Genomic DNA, 22445 nt, shown 5'->3' on the forward strand with positions numbered 1-22445 from the left:
TTTAAGATTCTGTGTAAAACATTTCATAACTTGGGTAGGAAGTTCAAGGATAAAAGTTTTTTTTTTTTTCACCAGAAGTGTAATTACAACATCTACCAGCAGGGGCTAAGTGGACCATGCTTTAAAAAGATTTTTATTCTCTCTATTTTCTCCTGATGAGCAACCCTAAAGTATTAAACGTTTGCATCTTTTTTTCAGGACCACAAGTTGGTATTTTTGTTGTATAGTTAAGCAATTTTAGAGCGAACTCAAGACATTTAAATACACCACTTATTCTAGACTTAAAATTAGAAAACTTAATAAATATTAAGTATTGTTATAAATATTCTGATCTAAATTATTTTCATCCCGATCACTTTTTGTGCAATTAAAATGCAATGCACAATGACTCCATAATTTTACTGATTATTTTAAAGACTTTACAATAAAAGCATCATAAAGTATGTTATAGACTCAAAATACAATTTTTTTTTTGCAAAATATTAACAAGAGGTCACTTCCATTCCATTTAAATATGTCCATTCATGCTTATCTTACTTGAAATACAAACTTTTTGAACCTCAGTCTCAGAACGTGGCCTTGTAATTTATATATTGAAATATAACAAAAATTACAATGTTAAATGTAACAGATGTCTTCACTTCGATGCCTTTATTTCCAAACACAAAAGTAGACCTCTATTCAAAGCGCTTTACTACAACGCCTCCCCCGCTCAAGTCGTCCAATCAGCAGCCACAGTGAGTCTATTTAAAGAAGAAGTCCCGACCACTATCAGCTGTCACCTGAAGATATTCATACGCGGAGGTAAACACTGGGGCGGAGCGAGGCGGTTGACGGCTTCGAGCGCATGGCGGTTACCTAGAAATGTTTGTAAAGGCACGCAAAAGTCCCAAAGTTCCTAAAACTGAGCAGTGTGGAACACGTAGTCTTTTTTTGTAAAGGTTTCAAGTAAACGTACAGTACAACTCGACTGCCTTAGAACTTGTAAAGCCTTGTTACTCAGTTATTTGTTTCTACTGTGGGCCCTATTTGTATATGAATTGGCACATAACAATAACCTGACAAAAAGGGACTTCCTCGAAAATAAAAATTTGTCTATCATTTATATAGTAATTTTAAATTAAGTTATTGTGGAGTAAACGACGAATAACCGTTTAGTTATAACTTGTTTTTAAATGCGATGTCAATGTGAGGAGTTTGTTTATAGCATGAATAGCGCCTGCACTAAAGTAAACGCATAACAAGGTATTTCCGAGCTGTTGTCGTTGTGCATCTAAAAGACAAGCTGTTTAAATAATACAACAATCAACTGTAAATATCACGGCTTAACTGTCCATTAAAGTGATTCTTCGAAGCTAGAAATGAGTGGACACGCTCGCTTCGTCTCTAGCTTTTTGAGCGGATGTGGTCTCCGCCTAAGAGCAGTCACGTCACGGTGAGTGTGTGTATGTGCGCGTGAGTGTTGATTGTTCGTTTTGTTGAAGTGTTAGCCGGACTGGAGGAGTACGGACTGACAAACCGTGTTGTGGATCCCAGGAAGTTCTGTCTCCGCTTCGCTGAGCGACTCGATTCTGCTCCGGAACCGGACCTGCAGGATGACCCAGCGGGGCCCGGCCGAGTTTACCCCGCCGCCCGAGTGTCCGGTCTTCGAGCCCAGTTGGGAGGAATTTGCAGACCCGTTTGCATTTATCAATAAAATCCGACCCATCGCCGAGAAAACCGGGATCTGCAAGGTTCGACCGCCGCCGGTGAGTGCTGTGCGGACGGTCTGAAGCGGACCGGCTGAACCGGGCCGGATCTGCGGAGTGATTCTGAGCTCAGTTTAAAGGGAAATGTCTCAACATGGCGGCGCAGTGACAGCATTGCCGAACCGCTTTGTGTGCAGCTATAGGCATCATATCAATTGAATTTCCGACGCTCTGCTGGGTCTGTGCTCGACCTTCGGACCCGCACGACCCGACATTCTGACTCATGAGCGCAATAACGTCGCTCAGGATCCGCGAACGTCGCGCATATGTGAATATTGTACAAGAAAACGTCACCTTATGGTCGCTGTGCGTGTAGTTGACGGCCTGGCTCGGTTCTAGTGCTGGATTAAACGTCACGTTTAGGTTACTTAGTTTCGTTTGATGATTTTCAGTGTTTATCGTTGATGTAGAATTTTGTTTATCTTTATTATTATTATTATGTATATCGAATTATTAATACTGGTAGTTACATCTGCATTTTTAGTGACACTGACGAACAGAAACCCCCACCATTACCTCACCATTTGAATAAAAAAGGCCTTTAATGAGTTCAGTGTACTTTTAATGAGAATTTAATGTAGACAGACGGACAAAAACCTCGAGACCAGGATACCTGTTAATGCGGAAATAAACCCTTCCTTTCATTTTCACCTTAGCACATTAACTATATGTTCGTAAATTAAAACAAATGTTTATCGTTTTTATTGCCTTTGAGTAGATTTATAATAAACGAATTATACCATCATTATAGAGTTAATCTGGTCATATCGAATCCATTCTGTTACAGAAGTGGTTGTGTGCGGATTAGAATAATGCAATTGATTAATCACCCTTTATACCCAGCAACCAAATATAGTTAACATATTAGCCAATTGATCCGCTTCAGCCCTTCGACCTTAATCCGAATCCGAGCGCCTAACTCCCGAACCTGTATAAACCAGTTTGAGGTTCCCAGTGGTTCTGATGGCTTCTTTATGTTTTATAGGTTATGTGAGTGAACAGACAAGCCCAATGCCACGCACATCATAATTATTAATCTCTGAAGATGATTTTGTGTCTGACAGACCGAACATGTATTTCACACTAGTTATTTTTATAGATCCCTAAACCCATTTGTACGTTTATAGCCATATTTAGTGGTCTTGTAATTTTAAATGCTATGTGCTTGTTTATTGACTATTCTTGTTCCATCTGTTCTGCGCTCTGGGTCACACTAGCTGATCTGATAATGACTTTGGTTTTGATGTGAATCCGGGTTCTTTTATAAATCCATTAAACTCGCAGCTACGTGACGTGATACACGCACGAGGTGGCAGATTAGAGAACGCGTAATTACGTTAAACAAGCGATGATTAACGGGTAAAACATGTCAAGCATCATTACAGGGCGATGGCTTCGTATCTTAATATCCAAAAAATTAGTGTTTTGGTGGGGTTCTATATCTCATAAAGGTTTTAAAGATGAGCATGTTTTCCAAATGGCCTCTTGCTTTCCAACACCAACGCGTACTGGATTCTGACACGTATTAAACTATTCAGACCGTGTGAAGTGATTCACAGGCTCTGTTCGGTCCATAAGATGCTCCCGAACCTGATGGATAGATGAAGTCCTCAGGCCGGGCGCGTCCTCCATGTTGCGAGCTGTGGAGCGAATGAACCATCTGGCCATTTTGTGTCTTTGTGTAACTATGCTGCCTGAACAGCAAACAAGGAAATAATGTGGGATATGGACTTAATATGCACAGAATTTACCTTCATTTTATGGGTTATGTGTAGCTGAGGTAATTACTACGGATTGTGGTGAATATTGTTCGTATGTAGGGCACAAATCGGTATGTATCTGGGTAGATAAACTATATGATCTCATGTACAGAATTTCTAACTGTGTTTTACGATATGCCATTTATGTGTCTCATTATAGGTACGTTATGAGGCAAGTTCTTTAAGTTCTCAATACAACTTTTTCAGGCAATGATTACATAATTACACTATTTTATAAATGTATGAAAGCAAACAGATTTTTAATTCTGAGGCTTAAATGGGTGGATTTACAGCTCATTTTAATTGCAGTGATTGTATCCTGAGGTGCCTTTGTTGGCTAAGAAAGGGTAACACGTTATTCATTCCAAGAGTGTAATGTCTGGTCCCTTTTAATCCAGCTGTTAATTACATTGTGTTTATCTGGAGACGTGGTTATGGGAGGCTGGAGACAAAGAATATGTGTTAAACTTGGACTAAAGGGTTTTATATTGGTGATTTAAGCTGAACAAAAACCACAGTTCCACCGTTTAGCTGTCTACAGCAGGTTGCATGTGAGTGAACATGTTTTTTTTTTTTTGTTCATTTTTAGCCACTGTCGACATACATTCACAAGATTCTAGACCACAAACCACAGAGCACCAGTCACATTTGTACAGGGTTGTGTTTCAGATCCTTTCAATTAAATTTATGAATGCAAAGAAAATATTTAGTGAAAGAAGACAAGACACTGATGTAGTCTGAATAAAATGGCTTAGGCAACATGTGATGTTGCAGTGTTGTGTGTTTACTAGCCATTGTGTAGATAATTTTGTGTGTCTGTTTAATTTATCAGTGCCCAGTACACTCTATATGAAAGTCTTATCTGTAACATAAAAAAACAGTCATCTTCTAATCCAAATATTTTTTGCTAAAAAAATATATGTAAAATGCACAGGACTATACCACTGGTTCATTAGTCCCTGTAGGATGTCACAGCTGGATTTTGCTGCAAGATGATGACATTGCATATGGAAGTTAAATAAACTCAGAAATCAAGCGATTTAAAATATATATCAATAAAAGAATGAGAAATGTAAGTTTACTAATTGTATGTTTGCTTTGTGTGTGTGTGTTTAGGACTGGCAGCCTCCATTTGCATGTGATGTTGACAGACTTCATTTTACGCCACGAATCCAGAGACTCAACGAGCTTGAGGTAATTTTACAATTTTGCTTTGAGCTAGAAAATACTTTGTACAAGCTTGCATATATTTGTGAGGGCCCAATATTTTAAAATATGTACACAAATGTAGTGAGACATGTTGAAAACTAATTTGTGAGGTATTGTGAACTGCTCCTTACTGTTTGGAAAAACATTGTCAAATCATCAATCTACTGAAATCAACAGGTTTGTCACAGGGTTAGGTTTAGGGTCAGGGTATAGCAAATATATTATCACCTTTGTCAAAACCATTGTGTCTATGAGATCTCCTCGCTAACATAGTGAACCCGAGGGGGATCGTAAGGTCAATGGTCACTGTCTTGTCAGCAAAATTTGGGCCTTTTGAAGTGACTGATATTAAAGTAACACCATCTCTGAGATGCTTTAATTAACATGCACCATTCACGATGTTGCTGAATCTTATTTTCTGTTTTTTTTTTTTTCACACACACACAGGCTCAAACCAGAGTTAAACTCAACTTCTTGGACCAGATTGCCAAGTTTTGGGAACTACAAGGATGCACACTCAAAATTCCACACGTGGAGCGGAAGATCCTCGATCTGTACCAGCTCAACAGAGTGAGTGATTCTGTTGGTTAGGCTTCTTCATTGGACTCTGAGTCAGTCTGTCTGATAAATTATGACTTTGTTCAATATTTCTAGCTGAAACCCTTTACTCATACCTGTATGTGTCACAGAGTGATTCATATAACCGCTGAGTTCTTTATATTTGACCAAGTGAAACACAAGTATTGATGAATATTATGTTAAATTATGTTTTTGCAATGAAGTCCAACAATCTTTCTCAATCTGCCAGTTGGTTGCAGAGGAGGGTGGATTCGATTTAGTTTGTAGAGAGAGGAGATGGACGAAGATTGCCATGATAATGGGTTTTGCCCCAGGCAAAGCTGTAGGGTCCCACCTGAGAGCCCATTACGAGAGGGTCCTGTACCCGTACCACCTCTTCCATTCTGGGACAAACCTGCTGGTGAGTTTAACATATAAATGCATCAGATCAATATATCACACACTTTGCATAAAGCTTTTAGCAGTCATGCAGGAGGTTTGGTTTATGAGTCTGGTTACAGATGGTCTGCAGTGTTAAAGCTGGGCTTTTAGGGTTAGAGGTATTAGTTTTCACATTTAAGTCTGATTGAGTATGCTGTGCTTATAAATATGTGGTTATTAAGTGTGTTTTATTGTGTTCTAGCTGCTTGTTTTCTGGATTGTGTGCCAGTCCTCCTAGTGTTACTGCTCTTTGTGCCACAGCCTCTGCTATATGTGGTCGCAAATGACTTCTTTTGTCTTTAGAGAAAATATATCATCAATATCAATTACTAAAATGCACGATATGGTATTCATAAACTTTGACACTCTGACACTCCCGCTCATAGATGGAAGAATCCACCAGTAGGATTAAATATGTATTTAAATAATATATTTAATAATTTTAACAGTATTTCTGTTACTATATATATATATATATATATATATATATATATAATGTATGTATATAATGTATGTATAGGTTTCATTATTTTTAATACAGGCAATGATCATATGCAGGTGCATTTGAATATGAAACAATCTTGGAGCCTGACTAATTTTCTTTCCATTGACCGAATGCTTAATATCTCTGTTAGAGATGTTGTGACCTCTGACCCCAAGATCACTGGCAGTTTCTCTGTAATGTTCAGTGCTCTTTTCTACGTTAGGCTCTTGACCTTGCAGCCAAACTGACAAGTTTTGTGGCACCTCCTGGGCTAGAGGAGGTATGTTTCTGCTTTCCCTATTACCTAATATGACTATTTAAATCTGCACAGGATGTGATCTCATTATAGGTACTGTGGCAATAAATGTTTCATTTAGTATTCGCTGTGGTTCTTAATGCCATGCTGAAATGTACTCCTGCTCTCAGAAAATCTTTTAAATGTTAAAATTAGTATTTAGACTACTATAGTAGTTTTTAAACTCTTTATGTGTGTGTATTTTTTTTTTAACTGTTTTTTTTTTCTGAGTTTGGGTGACAAATGGGAGTGAAGTACTGTTTCTTTGACAGACAGTATTCAACCTGTCCTGACCCTCACCAAACCCCCAGCTGTCCTGCCAAGACACTGTTGCTGTCATTCTTCTCCTACTACTCCCGTCTTTGTTTGCACTTACTGCTCTTTCTATGTGTTTGTCTTTTTGACATCTGACGCATCCTTTCTTCCTCCCCTCCCCCCTCACTCCTCCTCTCAACCCACAGAAACTGTGACCTGCTTTCTGTTAACGCCAATCTCTTTACACCTCCAGCTGTTCTCTCTCCTCCCTCTATCCTCTTGTCTGTATGTAAATCTGTAATCTGATATTGGTAGCAGACGTAATACAGTTCAGATTCCTTGTAACCTGGAATGTTGAGGATTTCTCTCTGCATGCACTCAGAGATGTCACAATCTTTATAGCTGGGATAATAGGTTATTCACACATAAATACAGATTATCTTTGGGGTAGAGGGAAAAGATGAAGGTGATTAAAGCCGCGTTTCCACCGCAGGAACTTTACCCAGGAACTAGGGACTTTGGCCTGGTACTTGGTGTGTTTCCACCGCAGGAACCAGGAACTAAATAAAGTTCCGGGTAAAAAAAAGCCCCTCAGAAAGTCCCTGCTGGCGAGGTGGTACTTTTTCAAAGTTCCGGAACTTTCGGGGGCGGGACTTTGGCGCTAAACATGCTGATTGGTTGAGTTCACGCAGCATTGGTTGAGTTCAACCACCATTTATTCAGATAAGCATTTTCAAAATATTACTGTTATTGTGTCATGAAATGTAATTTTAAAAGTATGTCAGGCGAGAATGTTGTTTAAAACTCAAATCTGTGGTTTATTTATAAAGACAGCGCCTATTTAAAAATGTGTTTCGCCGATCTCGGAGACGGTGAGCTCCACGCGATCAGCGGGAGCTCAGTGATCATCTATCCGCCGAGAAGCAGCCTCTCCTCGGCTAGACCTTCTGATATGTGCCGCTGGCTCTGGTGTCTCTTTAGTGGTTAAACATAAAATATAATTCAGCTGCGGGGTAAATCTAACAGGTTTTCTTTGGTCTGTATTCAATTTATCTATATGTTAAAATGAAAATAAAAAAGGCAAGTCTATATAATATTTCGTTTCATTGCAATGGCTGTATATAACATTACACATATCCCTGAACTAAGTACATTTCTGCAGCTGTTATTATGTTTAAATGAAAACGAAAGGAGGCAGTGGTATTTTATATCCTATTTCGTTTTATTGTTAATATACTGAGGGGAAAATTGCAGTAGCCAAAGCGATCTGAGTTCACGCGGCATTGGTTGAGTTCAAACACCATTTATTCGGATCATTTTCAAATATTACTGTTAATCTGTCATGAAATGTAATTTTAAAAGTATTTCAGGCGAGAATGTAGTTGTTTAAAACTCAAATCTGTGGTTTATTTATAAAGACAGCGCCTATTTTCGCCGATCTCAGAGACGGTCAGCTCCACGCGACCAGCGGGAGCTCAGTGATCATCTATCCGCCGAGAAGCAGCCTAACCTAGGCTAGACCTTCTGATGTGTGCCGCTGGCTCTGATGTCTCTTTAGTGGTTAAACATAAAATACAATTCAGCTGCGGGGTAAATCTAATAGGTTTTCTTTGGTCTGTATTCAATTTATCTATATGTTAAAATGAAAATAAAAAAGGCAAGTCTATATAATATTTCGTTTCATTGTAATGGCTGTATATACACATGTCCCTGAACTAAGTACATTTCTGCAGCTGTTATTATGCTTAAATGAATCCTGGGAAAAAAGTTCCTGGTACAAATGTTCCGGGTAATTTCGGTGGAAACGCGGCATTAGAGGTATTTTCTGAAGTGTGGAGAAACCTGAGGTGACTTAAAAAAGACCTTTGACTTTTCATTGAGTTCTTAAAACATCAAAATCTTAAATATCTATCTGGATTAAAAACAGACCTAAATTGCTATTGAATTACAGTATGCATTGTAAAAATTTATTTTCTAAAGGGTGTTTTTTTTTTTTCAAGATGCTATGCAGAATATCCAAGCTGCTCTTTTTTTTTTTTCCATGGGATGTCAAACTACCTCTTTTTTTCTCACTTTATTTACATTTTCCATATAAACAAAGTATAACAACCAATTGCAAAACATATACATGACAAACTACTTCTTTAAGTGCTGTGGTAATTTAACATGAGAGTATTGTAGTTAAGTAACTTTAAGTGTGAAGGGCTTATTTAACCAGTTGAGTTGTTTTCCTTGTTTTCTTCAGTGTCTGCAGAAGGCGTCAGTGGATGATGGAAATGACAAAGATAAAGAGTATAAACCCCACACCCTGCTACAGAGACAAAACATTCACGTTCAACCCAGCGACATGAGCGCACCTGCTAGACGAGCCAAGAGGATGAAAACAGAGGTGAATGTTAACACGCTCAAGTGGGCGAAAATATTGTATGTTTATAATCACAGTCTGCCTCTATTTGGCACAAGTTTGTTTTTCTAATGCTCTGTACTGTATATCAGTTTGGATATAAATCACTGTTCAAAAGTCTTTTTATTAAAAAAAAAAAAAAGAAAAAGTCTTTCACTTGTCAAGGCTACATTTATTTGATTAAAAATACTATAAAACAGTAACATTGTAAAATATTGTTATAATTTAAAATAACCGTTTTCTATTTTAATATATTTTGAAATATAATTTATTCCTGTCATGACAGCAGCCAATACTGCAGTCTTCAGTGTCACAATATTAATATCCTAATATGGTAATTTGGTGCTCAATAGACATTTCATACTATTATCAATGTTAAAAACCATTGTCCTGCTTAATTTTATTTTTATTTTTGTAGAAATTTAATTTCCAGGATGCTTTGAATAGAAAGTTCAGAAGAACTGCATTTATGAGAAATACACATTTTACCTTGACAGTCAGTTTTGATCAATTTAATGTATCCCTGCTGATTAAAATAAATTTATTTAAAAATGTTTGCAGGCATACTGATCTTACTTTTGAATGGTTGGTAGCATGTAATCATTTGTTTCATTTGTTCTCATTGTTAAATGGATATTTTTTTAAACTCCTTTTTTTGTGTCTGTAGTCTGACTGTGTCAAGTCAGAGGGAGGTGAGGAATGTGAGAACAGGCCCAATCTCAGGAGGAGAATGGGTTCATTCGTTGTCAAGCCTGAACCAGGTAAGAACCTTACTTTTGGATCTCACCTCACATCACTCGGATCATTAGCCTGTCTTCATTAGCCAATATTTAGACATTAATCAATAAAGCAAAACAAACATGTGATTAGCATAGCATTATTAGTCAAGTCAGTGTCTTCATATAAACAAATGTATTTGTATGTGTGTATTAGAGAGGGAGCTCCCTATACAGGTAAAGCAGGAACCTGTGGAGATAAAAGAGATAAATCCTGAACCAGAGAAATGCAAATCACGTTACAAGAAAAACATCCCCCCTCCTCCAGTTAGCACGGTGAGTTTCCTTCCCTCTTTTTATTCAAATTTAAGTTTTGCTGAGCTTTTGTCACAGCTCTCGTGATGGTTTTATCAAACAGAATATGTCATGTATATCTCATGTAATGATATATAACTATATAAAAACCCAACAGGTTCATGTAATTCATTTCAGTTGAGGAAACAGATTGCCTTAAACTCTTTAAGTTTAAAAACACAATATTTGAGTACTGTGAACTTAAGTAGTTTAAAAAAATAAAATAATCATTCTTAATGTTAAATAACTAAAAGGGGTGTTCAAATACATTGTTTAGTAGATTTTTTTTGTTTTCATGTCTTCCGTTATTATAGTGCTGTTTGTCTTCCTCTAGGTGGACCTGTATGTGTGTTTAGTGTGTGGAAACGGGAACGATGAGGATCGGTTGTTGCTATGCGACGGTTGTGATGATAGCTACCACACCTTCTGCTTGATCCCGCCCCTCTGTGATGTTCCTAAAGGTGATTGGAGGTGCCCTAAGTGTCTGGCTCAGGTGAATTTACAAAGTAACAGTGTTTGTTCATTATTTAAAGTCAGGAAAAGCAGAAACTGATTTTAAACAGTCAATGTTGCATGTCTAGACACTTTAATCTGCTGAACCAATTGATTGACTCAATATTTATGTGTTTCTGCAGGAGTGCAGTAAACCTCAGGAGGCATTTGGCTTCGAGCAAGCTTGCAGGGATTATTCTCTAAAATCCTTTGGGGAAATGGCAGACTCCTTCAAGTCAGATTATTTCAACATGCCTGTTCATGTATGTACAAAACTCTCCTGAGTGTCTGACATTGACTCTCATGAGTATAGATTTACAAATCCAATGTTAAAGCATATGAACTTATCTTTGTTGATGTGATTTGTTTTTCCTGTGAATATGGTGTTTGTTGTAGATGGTGCCCACTGAATTGGTTGAAAAAGAGTTTTGGAGGTTGGTTGGCACCATTGAGGAGGATGTGACTGTGGAATATGGAGCTGACATTGCCTCAAAAGAGTTTGGAAGCGGTTTTCCAATCAAGGGTGGAAAGTTTAAGGTTGCGCCACATGATGAGGTACAACCGCAAAAACAGATTTTGAAATGTTACTCACAATTTCCATTGTTTATTCATACATAGTACATCCTGTTTCCATCACTGATGTCGTTCTTCTGTGTTGTGATTGATTGGTGTAGAAGTATCTTCAGTGTGGGTGGAACCTGAATAACATGGCCATGATGACACCCTCAGTGCTGACCCACGTCACTGCTGATATCTGTGGCATGACTTTGCCGTGGCTGTATGTGGGCATGTGCTTCTCCTCTTTCTGCTGGCACATTGAGGACCACTGGAGCTATTCCGTCAACTACCTGCACTGGTAATAAGTGATAAAGCTTAAAAAAAAGGCACATGTAGTAGTGCGGTAGTGCACTGACTGAACTTTTGTCCCCCACAATGATTTCGCTTAAAATATGGTTTCTATGTTAATAAAAACACAGTTATAAAGGAGAGCGTGTTTTTATAGAAAAGTGCAAAATATACTGATATTAGTAAGTTGTCTTGTACACTACAGTTCAGTATTATTATTATTATTATTTTTTTACATTTTTCAGCAAGCATGCATTCATTGCGTTGATTTAAAATGACAAAGACAATTGTTACAAAATATTTATCTTGTTTTTTTGTTTTTTTTTAACTTTCTATTCATCAAATAATGCTGAAAAATATGTATCACAGTTTCTACAAGAGTATTAAGCAGCACAACTATTTTCAATATTACTGTTTTTACTGTATTTTTGATTAAATATCATTGTATGTGTGAAGACCCTGTTTGTATGTTTGCATGTGTTTAGGGGGGAACCTAAGACCTGGTACGGTGCTCCAGGTTTTGCCGCTGAGCAGTTGGAAGCAGTCATGAAGAAACTGGCCCCGGAGCTGTTTGAGTCTCAGCCGGACCTTCTACACCAGCTTGTCACAATCATGAACCCTAATACACTTATGGCCCATGGAGTACCAGTGAGTAACATGTTTATACACGCAATCACACGTCACATGCTCATCTGTACCTGTAAGTAACATGCTCCATTTCTTAGATTTACAGAACAAATCAGTGCGCAGGAGAGTTCGTCATCACTTTCCCACGATCCTATCACAGCGGCTTCAACCAGGGCTTCAACTTTGCAGAAGCTGTGAACTTTTGCACAGTGGACTGGGTGCGGATCCATTCTGCTGTTACAGTGTTATTAATATAGATGTTCCTGGATAGGTCTCAGAGCTGAATATGGAGGGTTTGAATTTATATAAATTTTTACAATTATGTTTGTGGGTTTATCCCCCCCCCCCCTGCTTTGTGTGGTTTGCAGATGCCACTGGGGCGTCAGTGTGTGGAACACTACCGCCTGCTGCACCGCTACTGTGTGTTCTCTCATGATGAGATGGTGTGTAATATGGCCATGAAAGCAGACAACCTGGATGTGGTTCTGGCATCAGCTGTACAGAAGGACATGCGGCTCATGATCAAAGAGGAGAGAGAACTGCGGGACAAAGTCCGCAAGATGGTGAGAGAACACAAGCAAAACCTGTATGTGAGATGACACTATAGTGTATTTATTCAGCAGTGGTCATTACTCTTTTCCCTCTGAGAAAATAAACAATGTAATACTAGACAATACTAAAGCAATTATCCTCACACTTTATGGACTTTATAGGTGTAATACAGTGATCTATCTACTTATGTTTATAAAATATAAAACAATCATCCTCTCACTTAACATTAGCGAAATATAATGTAAAGGTGTTTGGTTTATTATTAAGCACATTTTAGCAATTAATTGTGAGATTAACTACAAAATGCTGTGTGTGTATTTATATGTAATATATATATAATATATAAAAGTGTGTGTCAAGATGACGTGTAATATTGGTAATTTTAATAGATTTGAGATGCTAGTAATGTCTGATTGTGCCATTGTGCATAATATACATGCAGTTTTTTTCTGCTCATCTATAAATGATCATTTGTTAACATTCTCTCTCTTTAAATAGGGGGTGATCCAGTCTGAGTTGTTTGAATACGACCTGCTGGCAGATGATGAGAGACAGTGTGTAAAGTGTCGCACCACCTGTTACCTGTCTGCTCTCACCTGTCCCTGCAGACCAGGAGTCCAGGTGTGTCTACACCACGCCCACGACCTCTGCTCCTGCCCCGTCTCCAACTACACACTCAAGTGAGTCTCTACTTCTGCTTTCAGTACTCCTCAATGATCAGTCTACAAGACACAAGAGCTGGCCTTATCTAAAGATTGGCTTCTATTTCATTTGACTATAGATGTACAAAGACGGTTTATTCCTATTGCTTATGAATGGAAGACACGGCAACACAATATGGTGGAATAGTCCTTCCTTCTAAATGAAAGAGCCAGTTGCTAATTGATAAAGTCATTGAGTCACTGCAGCGGCCGTTGGAAGCTCGCATTTATGACAGCACATGCGCATTGTCTGGTCTAGCCTGAAAAAGATGTCATTTTAACACTTTTTTTTAGCAAAAGGAACAACATTTACAGGGCAGTTCATTTCAGATTTTGTCGCTGATTTGAAATATGTAATTTAATTGTAAGTTCAGCAGGCAGATTTCAGGATTCCCTCATTAATTTAGATGGGGCTTACTCTTTGAAAATATGAAGAAAAAAGAGTGAAAAGATTTTCTTTGAAAGGGTCTTTGGTTTCACTCAATTTAATGCTCAACTACACAGTTACCGTTTCACACTGGATGACCTTTACCCGATGATGAACGCTGTGCAGCAGAGGGCGGAGTCTTATGATGAGTGGGCGGCAAGAGTGACAGAACTCATGGAAGCAAAGCTTGACAAGAAACGCAGTGAGTTTCAGCATTGAGCATTGAGTACTGAGCACTTCCAGAAGTGATACTCTCATCGTTCTGAATTAGAATCCACTCTCAGTATGTCTTGTTTATAATCATATTATAATCAACACTTTATGTATATACGCAATATATGAAATTGATGATAAATTATTTTTTTAAATTATGTAATTGAAGACAATCAGAAAATCATTTTATTTACTTAAATGTACCTTATCTCACAGTGCACAGTCTATGGTATGATATTATAAATAAGAAAAAAGTACTATGCAAAATAGTGTATTAACATTGTCCTTATATTAATATTAAGCCCACCTTTCACAATCTAAATTTTTATGCACAATCAAGTCCCACGCTATATATAATTTTGTGTTTTTGTCATAAAATGTAACATTACTCAAGTTAAATATGTTTGAGTGCTATGTCATTAGTTTAATTTCTGCTTCTGGCCTCTCTCTCTCTATCGCTGTAGATGTCACCGTGTTTCGTGCCCTTCTGGGGGAGTCCGATGAGAAGTCGTTCCCAGAGAATGATCTGTTACGTCAGCTAAGGCTGGTTACTCAAGATGCTGAGAAATGCTCGTCTGTTGCCCAGCAACTGCTAAACGGCAAAAGGCAGACCAGGTACCTGCACACAAAACCACAAAGAGACTAGAACGAGATTCAGTTACAAAACAGTTTAAAACCTAGGGGTTAGTAAGATTTATAAAATGCTTTTGAAAAAAAGTATCTTATGCTGACCAAGCCTGCATTTTTTAAAATCCAAAATATAGTATAAAAGTAATTATGAAATATTATTACAATTTAAATTAACGGTTTTCTATTTTAATATATTTTAAAATGCATTATATACCAGTGATGGCAAAGCTACATTTTCAGCAACAATTTACTCCAGAGTTCAGGGTCAAATGATCCTGCAGAAGTCATTTTAAAATGCTGATTAGTGCTTCTTGCTTCTTATCAATGTTTCAAACATTTGTGCTGCTTAATATTTATTTGGAAACAATTTTGTGGAAACCCTTTCACTTAACATGCAGTCTTGAAAATGGCAGAGCTCAGATTGCAGAAAAAACAGTTAGGTGCATTTCAACTCAAAGACAGTCATCTATACAAATACTTGGACCAAAATGGTGCAAACAGATTCAAGAAGGACCTCTTACACATTTCAGCTCGGTGTCTTTCTTATTTTCAGGGGAATTTCCAGTGTGGTGAGCTTTGTTTTTCTGCACACATTGGTTTGGTTTGCCCGAAACACACATGGTCTGTGAATTTTGTCTTTCATGCATTTTATTTATGTCTGTCTGCAGGTACCGCACAGGCAGAGGTAACTCTCCTAATCAGCTCACAGTGGAGGAAATGAGATCATTTGTCCGCCAGCTTTATAACCTGCCCTGCAGCCTAACACAAGCACCACTTCTGAAGGTGACTGACACACACATACACCTGCACACACACACACACACACAGTCGTTTAAGATGCAGGCAATCTTCCTGAAGATTAATGAGCCACAGTTCATCTCTAAACTGCTCATACAAACTATTTACTCTCTCTCAGGAGCTGCTGAACAGCATTGAGGATTTCCAGCAGCACAGTGAGAAGCTTCTTTCTGATGAAGTGAATGCACATTCTGTCAGCGAGATCGAGTCCTTGCTGGAGGAGGGCTCTCAGTTTGACGTGTTTCTTCCGGAGTTGCTGCTGCTACGGGAGCGTTTGGAACAGACTCGGTGGCTGGCCGGAGTTCAGCAGGCAGAGGATCCTGTATCAAACCCCTGCGGTCTCTCTCTGGACAACATGCGCCGGCTGATCGATCGAGGAGTCGGACTGACACCGCATCCCTCCACCGAGCGCACAATGGCTCGGCTACAGGAACTGCTCACAGTCTCAGAGGAGATGGAAGAGAAAGCTCAGGCACTGCTGAAGGCCAGGTGGGGATAGGACTTGAATGAAGACTCTTGCACAGATAACACTCAACCACCAATCTACCCAAGAGCCAAGATGCGTTTACCCTTTGGAGTTATAAAACGTTTTGATGTCACAGACCCCAAATATAATGAAGCCAATTCCTGAAATATTAAGGCATATTATAAATGTTTAAAATAGTATTGAAGAAAACTTATTTATGTATTGTTTATTTTTACACCCTATTTTTTATTATGTTGGGCTAAATTACAACTTTGCACCCTCAAGCTATCTCAGCTAACTTCAAGAGTGCATCCTGGATTATTTTGACTGTATACATCCATTTAAAAGACAATCAGTCAATAAAAGGCACAATTTATTTAGTCTACAAAACTAACATGATGAGTAATTTAACCTGCCTTTTGATATAGAAAAACGTTTATGAAAACCTAAATTAGTTATGTGCAGAGTTGGATATAACTCGTTACACGTGTATGAATAAGATTTCAAAATATTGTTCTCCACATATTTTAGTCTGGCATTATAGTTTGGGAAAATTTCAACAAGTGAATGTGTACATGTCATAGTAACCCTAATATAGATAAAAAATAAATGACTCAGTCTGCTGCATTAAGCCACGTCGGCATCACAATTCAATACTTATTCCTCACAAGGCGTCTTCTTCCAAAAACAAAAAGTAACCGAGATGAACTTAAATCTTTTTTTTTTTTTTGTATACAGAGGTGATGTGGACATTTACATGTCCGCGCATCTCAAGCTGGGTTTTGCGTAGATGATCATCTTATGTGCGAGATGTGCATAGACACATTATAGCTAAACTCTCACGTGAAAGACTATAGATCGCGTTGGTTTAATACGGATTATCTGAACAGAGAATATGTTTTCGACATGACTGACTTTATTTAATAATAGACACTTCAAGCTTTCTTTAGACATACTGTATTTCTCAGGTTATTTTCATTCATTTTAGTGGCTTGTTTGATTGATTTTACAAAACAAAAAATGTTTTGTAGATATTGGGAGTGTAGGGTATAAACATAATAGGCTACTTGTGTATTTCTTTAGTCATTATTAAATTAATGAAAGAACTATGAGCTTATTTTTGTAGTGTATTTTCTAGGTTTGATTACTTTCAAGTTCACTTTCATTTTCAAGTTAAGTAATTAGTAATCTGATTACTTTTTAAATACAGTAATCAGTAATGTAATCAAATTACAATTTTAAAGAAGCAATTAGTCATTTGTAGTGGATTACTTTATTTTTTTGAGTAACTTACCCAACACTGATCATGTGACGTCTGTATGCAAATAACACTGCAAACATAATGTTATTTTAGTATGTTTTTTTACTTTTATGCTATTTATTTTTATATTTTAGTCTTCTTTTCTTTTTTTTTTAAGTGTCATGTGCTTTTGTAATTTTTTATTTTTTAGCTTCACTTTTTATTTCAGTTTGAGTTTGTCATTTGAATATTTCAGCTTAACATTATTCTATTTCAGTTAGTTTCCAAGTCAACATTTCTAATTTTATTTAAATTTAGGTATCTTTTTAGATTTTATTTCAGTTGAATTAACAAAAACTATTTTTTATACATTTTAGTTAACAATATCAACCATTGTGATGCTTATGTAAGGCTTATTGGCCATTGCAGCGTGAGCTCTGGTCTCAAGCCATAACAAGATCTATTAGAGTGACTGTACAAAACAAAAACCCAAGATCAATTTGAATAGCCAATACATGACTGAATTAGGAAACCAGTTCCTTTTGTACAACAGAGTATTTGCATCAGTACAGGGCAAACTGGAGGCTTGGAAATGCAAAGCAGCCTTTTAAAGAGACTGAATTAATTCCTGCGTGCTGAGAACCTGCAGGAGGCACCACAAAGTGATTGTGTAATGAACTGAGTGGCATTTGTTAAAGCTTTCACTTTTTCTTTTAGGCCTCCAGAGAGCTTAGAGACACTCAGTTCTATGTTGACTCAGGTAGACGGGGTACCAGCATACCTGCCAAACTGCCTGCTACTACAAGACACGGTGAACAGGGCTAAAGAATGGCTCCAGGAAGCTGAGGATTTACAGGTTGAGTACTCTATCTGAACTATGTAGTTTGTATGCATTATATGTGATAGTGTACTATCTCATGTTAATGTTTTTGAAGGTATATCTGGCTGCAGTGTTAATGGCAGGTTTTGTGATTGCTTTTGTTTCTGTTTGTGCTGGCAGGTTGGAGGTCAGACTCTCGTTCTCAGCTCACTCTCTGATCTGGTTCTGAGAGCTCATGCTATTCCTGTGCGTCTGGAGCCTCTGGACCAGCTGGAGGTTCTGGTATCAGAGGTGCAGGCCTGGAAAGAGTCAGCTGCTAAAACCTTCCTCATCAAAAACTCTGCTTTCACGCTGTTGGAGGTTAGACTGGTCATAACATATAAAAAAACATTAGAAATATTCAGTTTTTAGTTCTAAAAGATACAAAGTTTAAATATTAACTTCTAAAATGTGTTAAATCCATGGAGTGATTGAGGGTTGTTGTTTTTTTTTATTTTGCTCAATTGAAAGAAAACTAGAAAAGAAAAAATACAAAATTACTAAATAACAAAATTGCTTTGTTACTGCAATGCAAATAAATAAATAAAATTGTTTTATATTTATATACTGTTAATTTGAAGATTATAGTATAAAATACTATGTGTGATTTGAATCTCTATATATAATTGAATGTGTGCAAAAAGCAAAATTTATCTTTGTATTTTAATTATTAACATTACACAATGAATGAGAATTGGGGGTTTCCATATATATATGGAATTTATTCAAAGATTATTTTCATATTTTATTCGTTTTGATTTTAAGATGAAATGGAGCCTGCAAATGTTGTCATGACATTTATTCATTAACTTTATTTTTGAATAAATAGTTGTTGTCGAGGTAATTCATGGGTCTGGTCACTCGTGCAGGTCTTGTGTCCCCGGTGGGAAGTGGGCAGCTCTTTGAAGAAGAAGATGAGGAAGGTGAAGGGAGAGTGTGTGTCATCAGGGAAGAAGAAGCTTGTGAAGCTGGACAGTATGAGTGACGTTGAGAGAGCACTTTCAGAGAGCAAAGACTCTGCGTCTGCTGTGAGTTCACCATACGGTACATTCCAGAATAATGTCAGATAAACGAAAAGCTTCTCTTTCTCATTCACTCTCTCTCTCTCTTGCAGATGTTTACTCTGGCTGAGGTTCGTTTAAAAGAGCAGGAGTCACTATGCTCTCTTCGTGCAGCTAATGAATCAAAGCTCCTGCCTACAGCGGACTGTGCAGCTCTCAGAGTGTGTGTGTGTCAGAAACCACCCATGGGTGCCATGCTGCAGTGCGAGCTGTGTCGAGATGCTTTCCATAGTGTGTGCGTACGTGGGCCCTCCGATCCCCTCGACCCTGAAGCCTGGCTCTGTCCATTATGTCTCCGATCGACAAAGCCCTCACTGGCCAAGATCCAGTCCCTGTGGTCATCACTGCAGCGGATCCGTGTGCGTCTCCCAGAGGGTGATGCTCTACGTTATATGATCGAACGCACTGTCAGCTGGCAGCGACGGGCACGAGAGGTCATAGACTCGTATGATCACTCTCTGACCTCTCAGGTTTGCAGAGGAGCTTCACCTACACAGAGCCACAGGACCACTGGGCACAAAAGAAAGGTTAGACATCATATCATATACTGATAGCAGTTTGATGTCTGGTTTTCAAAGGGGCGAGAAGTCTGCTATTTTTATTATATTTTATTATTGGTTTTTTATTCTATAAATATTATTATAAAAAAAATGTGTTATGTCATTTTTGCTTACTGCCTGTCAATAAAGAGATGTTGTTTTATTGTATCAGCTGTGTGGATCTCCATCTCAGTGTCAGGACTGGGGTGTTTCTGGGCAAGAACAGTCGGTGTTTTACACAGAGCAGCGTTGTATCCCTCTCCAAGGTCTGTATCATTCACGCATACACACGAACTCAAAGAGCATTTTCATATTTTCTGAAAATCACTGTGCAGATGACTGCTTGTGTTTTGTAATGAAGCTGTGTCTATGTTCCAGGTCTCAGTTCAGAGTTGGAGGAACTGATGGTGGAGGGATTGCTCCTGCAGGTGTCTGTCCCCGAGACCCAGCAGCTCTACAGATTTCTGCTGTCCGGCCCCCCGACTACAAACACATCCCACACAGAACACACACCCTACCTCACACCAGAACATTCCCCACCGCAGAGAGAGGTTAGGAGCGCAAGGCTGTGCATGCAGCACTTCTTCTAACCTATTTAACGATTAAAATTGAGTCACTAACTCAAAAGAACAATCAGGTTCAATCAAGAAAAAGATCGGTTTTCTCCATGGGCATAATGTGTGAACTTTGAGACAGACCAACCCAGAGCTCAAAGATCAGCAAATATTATATGCTTCTGTAGGAGCCAAAAGTCGGTGTGAATTCAGCTTCGTGTTTTGATAGATGAAGCACAACACTAGCCATATTCCTGAAGAGAACGCCTCCTTGGATCCACCAATCAAAAAGGAAGTTGCTGTTACCATGGAAATGAGAACCATGGCAAAAGAGCTCAGCAGCAACTTCCCACTCCCATAAAGCATGAATTACAGATGTGAATCAGTTCCCTGATTCCTCAGTGTACATTAAATCAAATATTTTGCATAACACTTCAAATATATTGTATTGTATAATTAGTATTAATAAATTAGTAGTTCTATATTGTACTGTTGCTTTTTGATTTTAATACATATTTTGTTACGGTCTTTTACTTTGAAACTACTTGCTTAAACAGACTTTGATGTTGTTATTTATGTTGGAGCTGGCTGGTTAAACTGATTGTTTTAAACTCTTTAATGATTTATATATATATATATATATATATATATATATATATAATATAGAGTGTCTTTATTTAATCCCTAAGGAAATTTAATGCATAGTTTTTTGTGTGGAAATCATGATGCAATGTTTTTTCAGGATTCTTTGAATGGAAATTTCTGTTGAACAGCATTTAAAAAAAATTTTTTTTTTTTTTTACAATTTAATGCATCCTTGCTGAATAAAAGTATTAATTTCATGTTTAGGAACTTGTTTAGGAATTTCAATTCATTACTTCTCTCTGTCTTCCACTTTGCTCTCTACAGGGAGATGCAATCACTTCAGCAGAAAAGAAAGCCAAGCGGCGAATGAACAGAGAAGAGACCGAGATCAGGGATAGAGGGATAAAGCCGAAAAGCAAGAAGCAGCGGATGGGTACAGAGAAGCGGAGAGAGAGGAAAGAGGCATCTGTCTCTGCATCAGACATGTCTCAGTCAGAAGACTCTGAAGAGGATATGACCCAGTGTCCAGCAGAGAACTGTCTCCAGCCGGAAGGAGAAGAGGTGGGCAAGTGAACGTAGTGTATAGACCGTGTGTGTGTGTGTGTGTGTGTGTTTGAATGTGTTTTGACTGGTTTCTCTCTGTTTCAGGTGTACTGGGTTCAGTGTGACTGCTGTAACCGCTGGTTCCATATGATATGTGTGGGTGTATCAGCAGAACTCGCAGCCAAGGAGGATTACATGTGTGTGACCTGCAGCACAACCAATGCAGGCCGCCGGAAGTGAGTCCGATGAGGAAGGCAACTGGTCTCCCACTTTATCCTCCTCCATCCCTTCTCCTGGATGTGTAACCGACCCTCCCCGTTCCCTAACCTATGACCTCTGACCTTTGTAACAACGGTGCTATTTTGCTCTTTGTTGGACACTGTTGTCCTGAATGATACTATTTGGTCACTTTTTTGTATTTTTACAGCTTTTTTCCTTCTGTCGAACTGTTTGTGTTTGTCTAAAACAATAAATATGCTAAATGCTGAATGAATATAGAGGTGCATGGGTTTGTGTTTGTTGCTTTCTGGCGTGGAGGAGAGACGCTCTTGTGAATTGCAGCGAGGGTCGTCTCTTTTGCATGCACGGTCAGAAATGCCACAACACAGGACAAACGAACAGTTTTCACCAAATACAATAAATAATAAATACAGAGAAATTATTTTTTTGGAAACTTGCCGTTTCAGTACACGGGCATCTGGGATTCTCTCCGTTGTGACGTTTTATTTCCTTTTGTAGATTAGTTTTATTTATCGGAGCAATAATGTTGTTTGTAAGTTTCAGGAAGTTTCGGTGGTCTCAGTTGTGTTGGTGCTTTTAGAGATGGTGGTCAGATATTCAGGATATGTAACAGACACACACACACGTCAGGATTGTAGCAGACAGAAGAGTGTAATGAACTGCCACAAAACCTGCTCAAGTCGTTTTGGGTGGGTGGGTAAGGGGGGGGGGGGTGTTAGGGTATGAGGTTTGAAAAGCTTGTTAAAGTGTCCCAATTTCTAGTGTGGAATAAAACTCCTTGTTCTAATATCAGACAAAGTCTCTTCCCTTTTTTTTTTTTTTTTTTTGGTGATCACTGGTATGTTGGT

General features: G+C 38.2%; 1 protein-coding gene across 3 annotated transcripts; it reads left to right on the forward strand.

Moving 5' to 3' along the window:
- The first annotated feature begins 1387 nt into the window (after nt 1-1387).
- On the forward strand, nt 1388-22269 carry LOC132114500 (lysine-specific demethylase 5B-B-like). Of its 3 annotated transcripts, none has more exons than XM_059522648.1 (28): nt 1388-1435; nt 4625-4702; nt 5165-5287; nt 5526-5696; nt 6424-6480; nt 8996-9139; nt 9822-9915; nt 10088-10206; nt 10559-10717; nt 10860-10979; nt 11113-11271; nt 11391-11572; nt 12048-12210; nt 12288-12407; nt 12558-12752; nt 13240-13421; nt 13947-14071; nt 14547-14697; nt 15381-15495; nt 15629-15999; nt 17934-18072; nt 18217-18396; nt 18945-19103; nt 19190-19663; nt 19848-19941; nt 20054-20226; nt 21139-21375; nt 21463-22269. In XM_059522648.1, the coding sequence occupies exons 1-28, from the start codon at nt 1403-1405 to the stop codon at nt 21595-21597; spliced, it is 4452 nt and encodes a 1483-aa protein (XP_059378631.1). In that variant the 5' UTR covers nt 1388-1402; the 3' UTR covers nt 21598-22269. The 3 variants fall into 3 exon arrangements, with proteins under 3 accessions (XP_059378631.1, XP_059378629.1, XP_059378630.1); XM_059522646.1 differs by lacking the exon at nt 1388-1435 and adding an exon at nt 1454-1748; XM_059522647.1 differs by lacking the exons at nt 1388-1435; nt 6424-6480 and adding an exon at nt 1454-1748.
- The last annotated feature ends 176 nt before the right edge of the window (nt 22270-22445 follow it).

The sequence above is a fragment of the Carassius carassius genome, chromosome 34, assembly GCF_963082965.1.
Source record: "Carassius carassius chromosome 34, fCarCar2.1, whole genome shotgun sequence".
In the NCBI taxonomy this organism is placed as follows: Eukaryota; Metazoa; Chordata; class Actinopteri; order Cypriniformes; family Cyprinidae; genus Carassius; species Carassius carassius.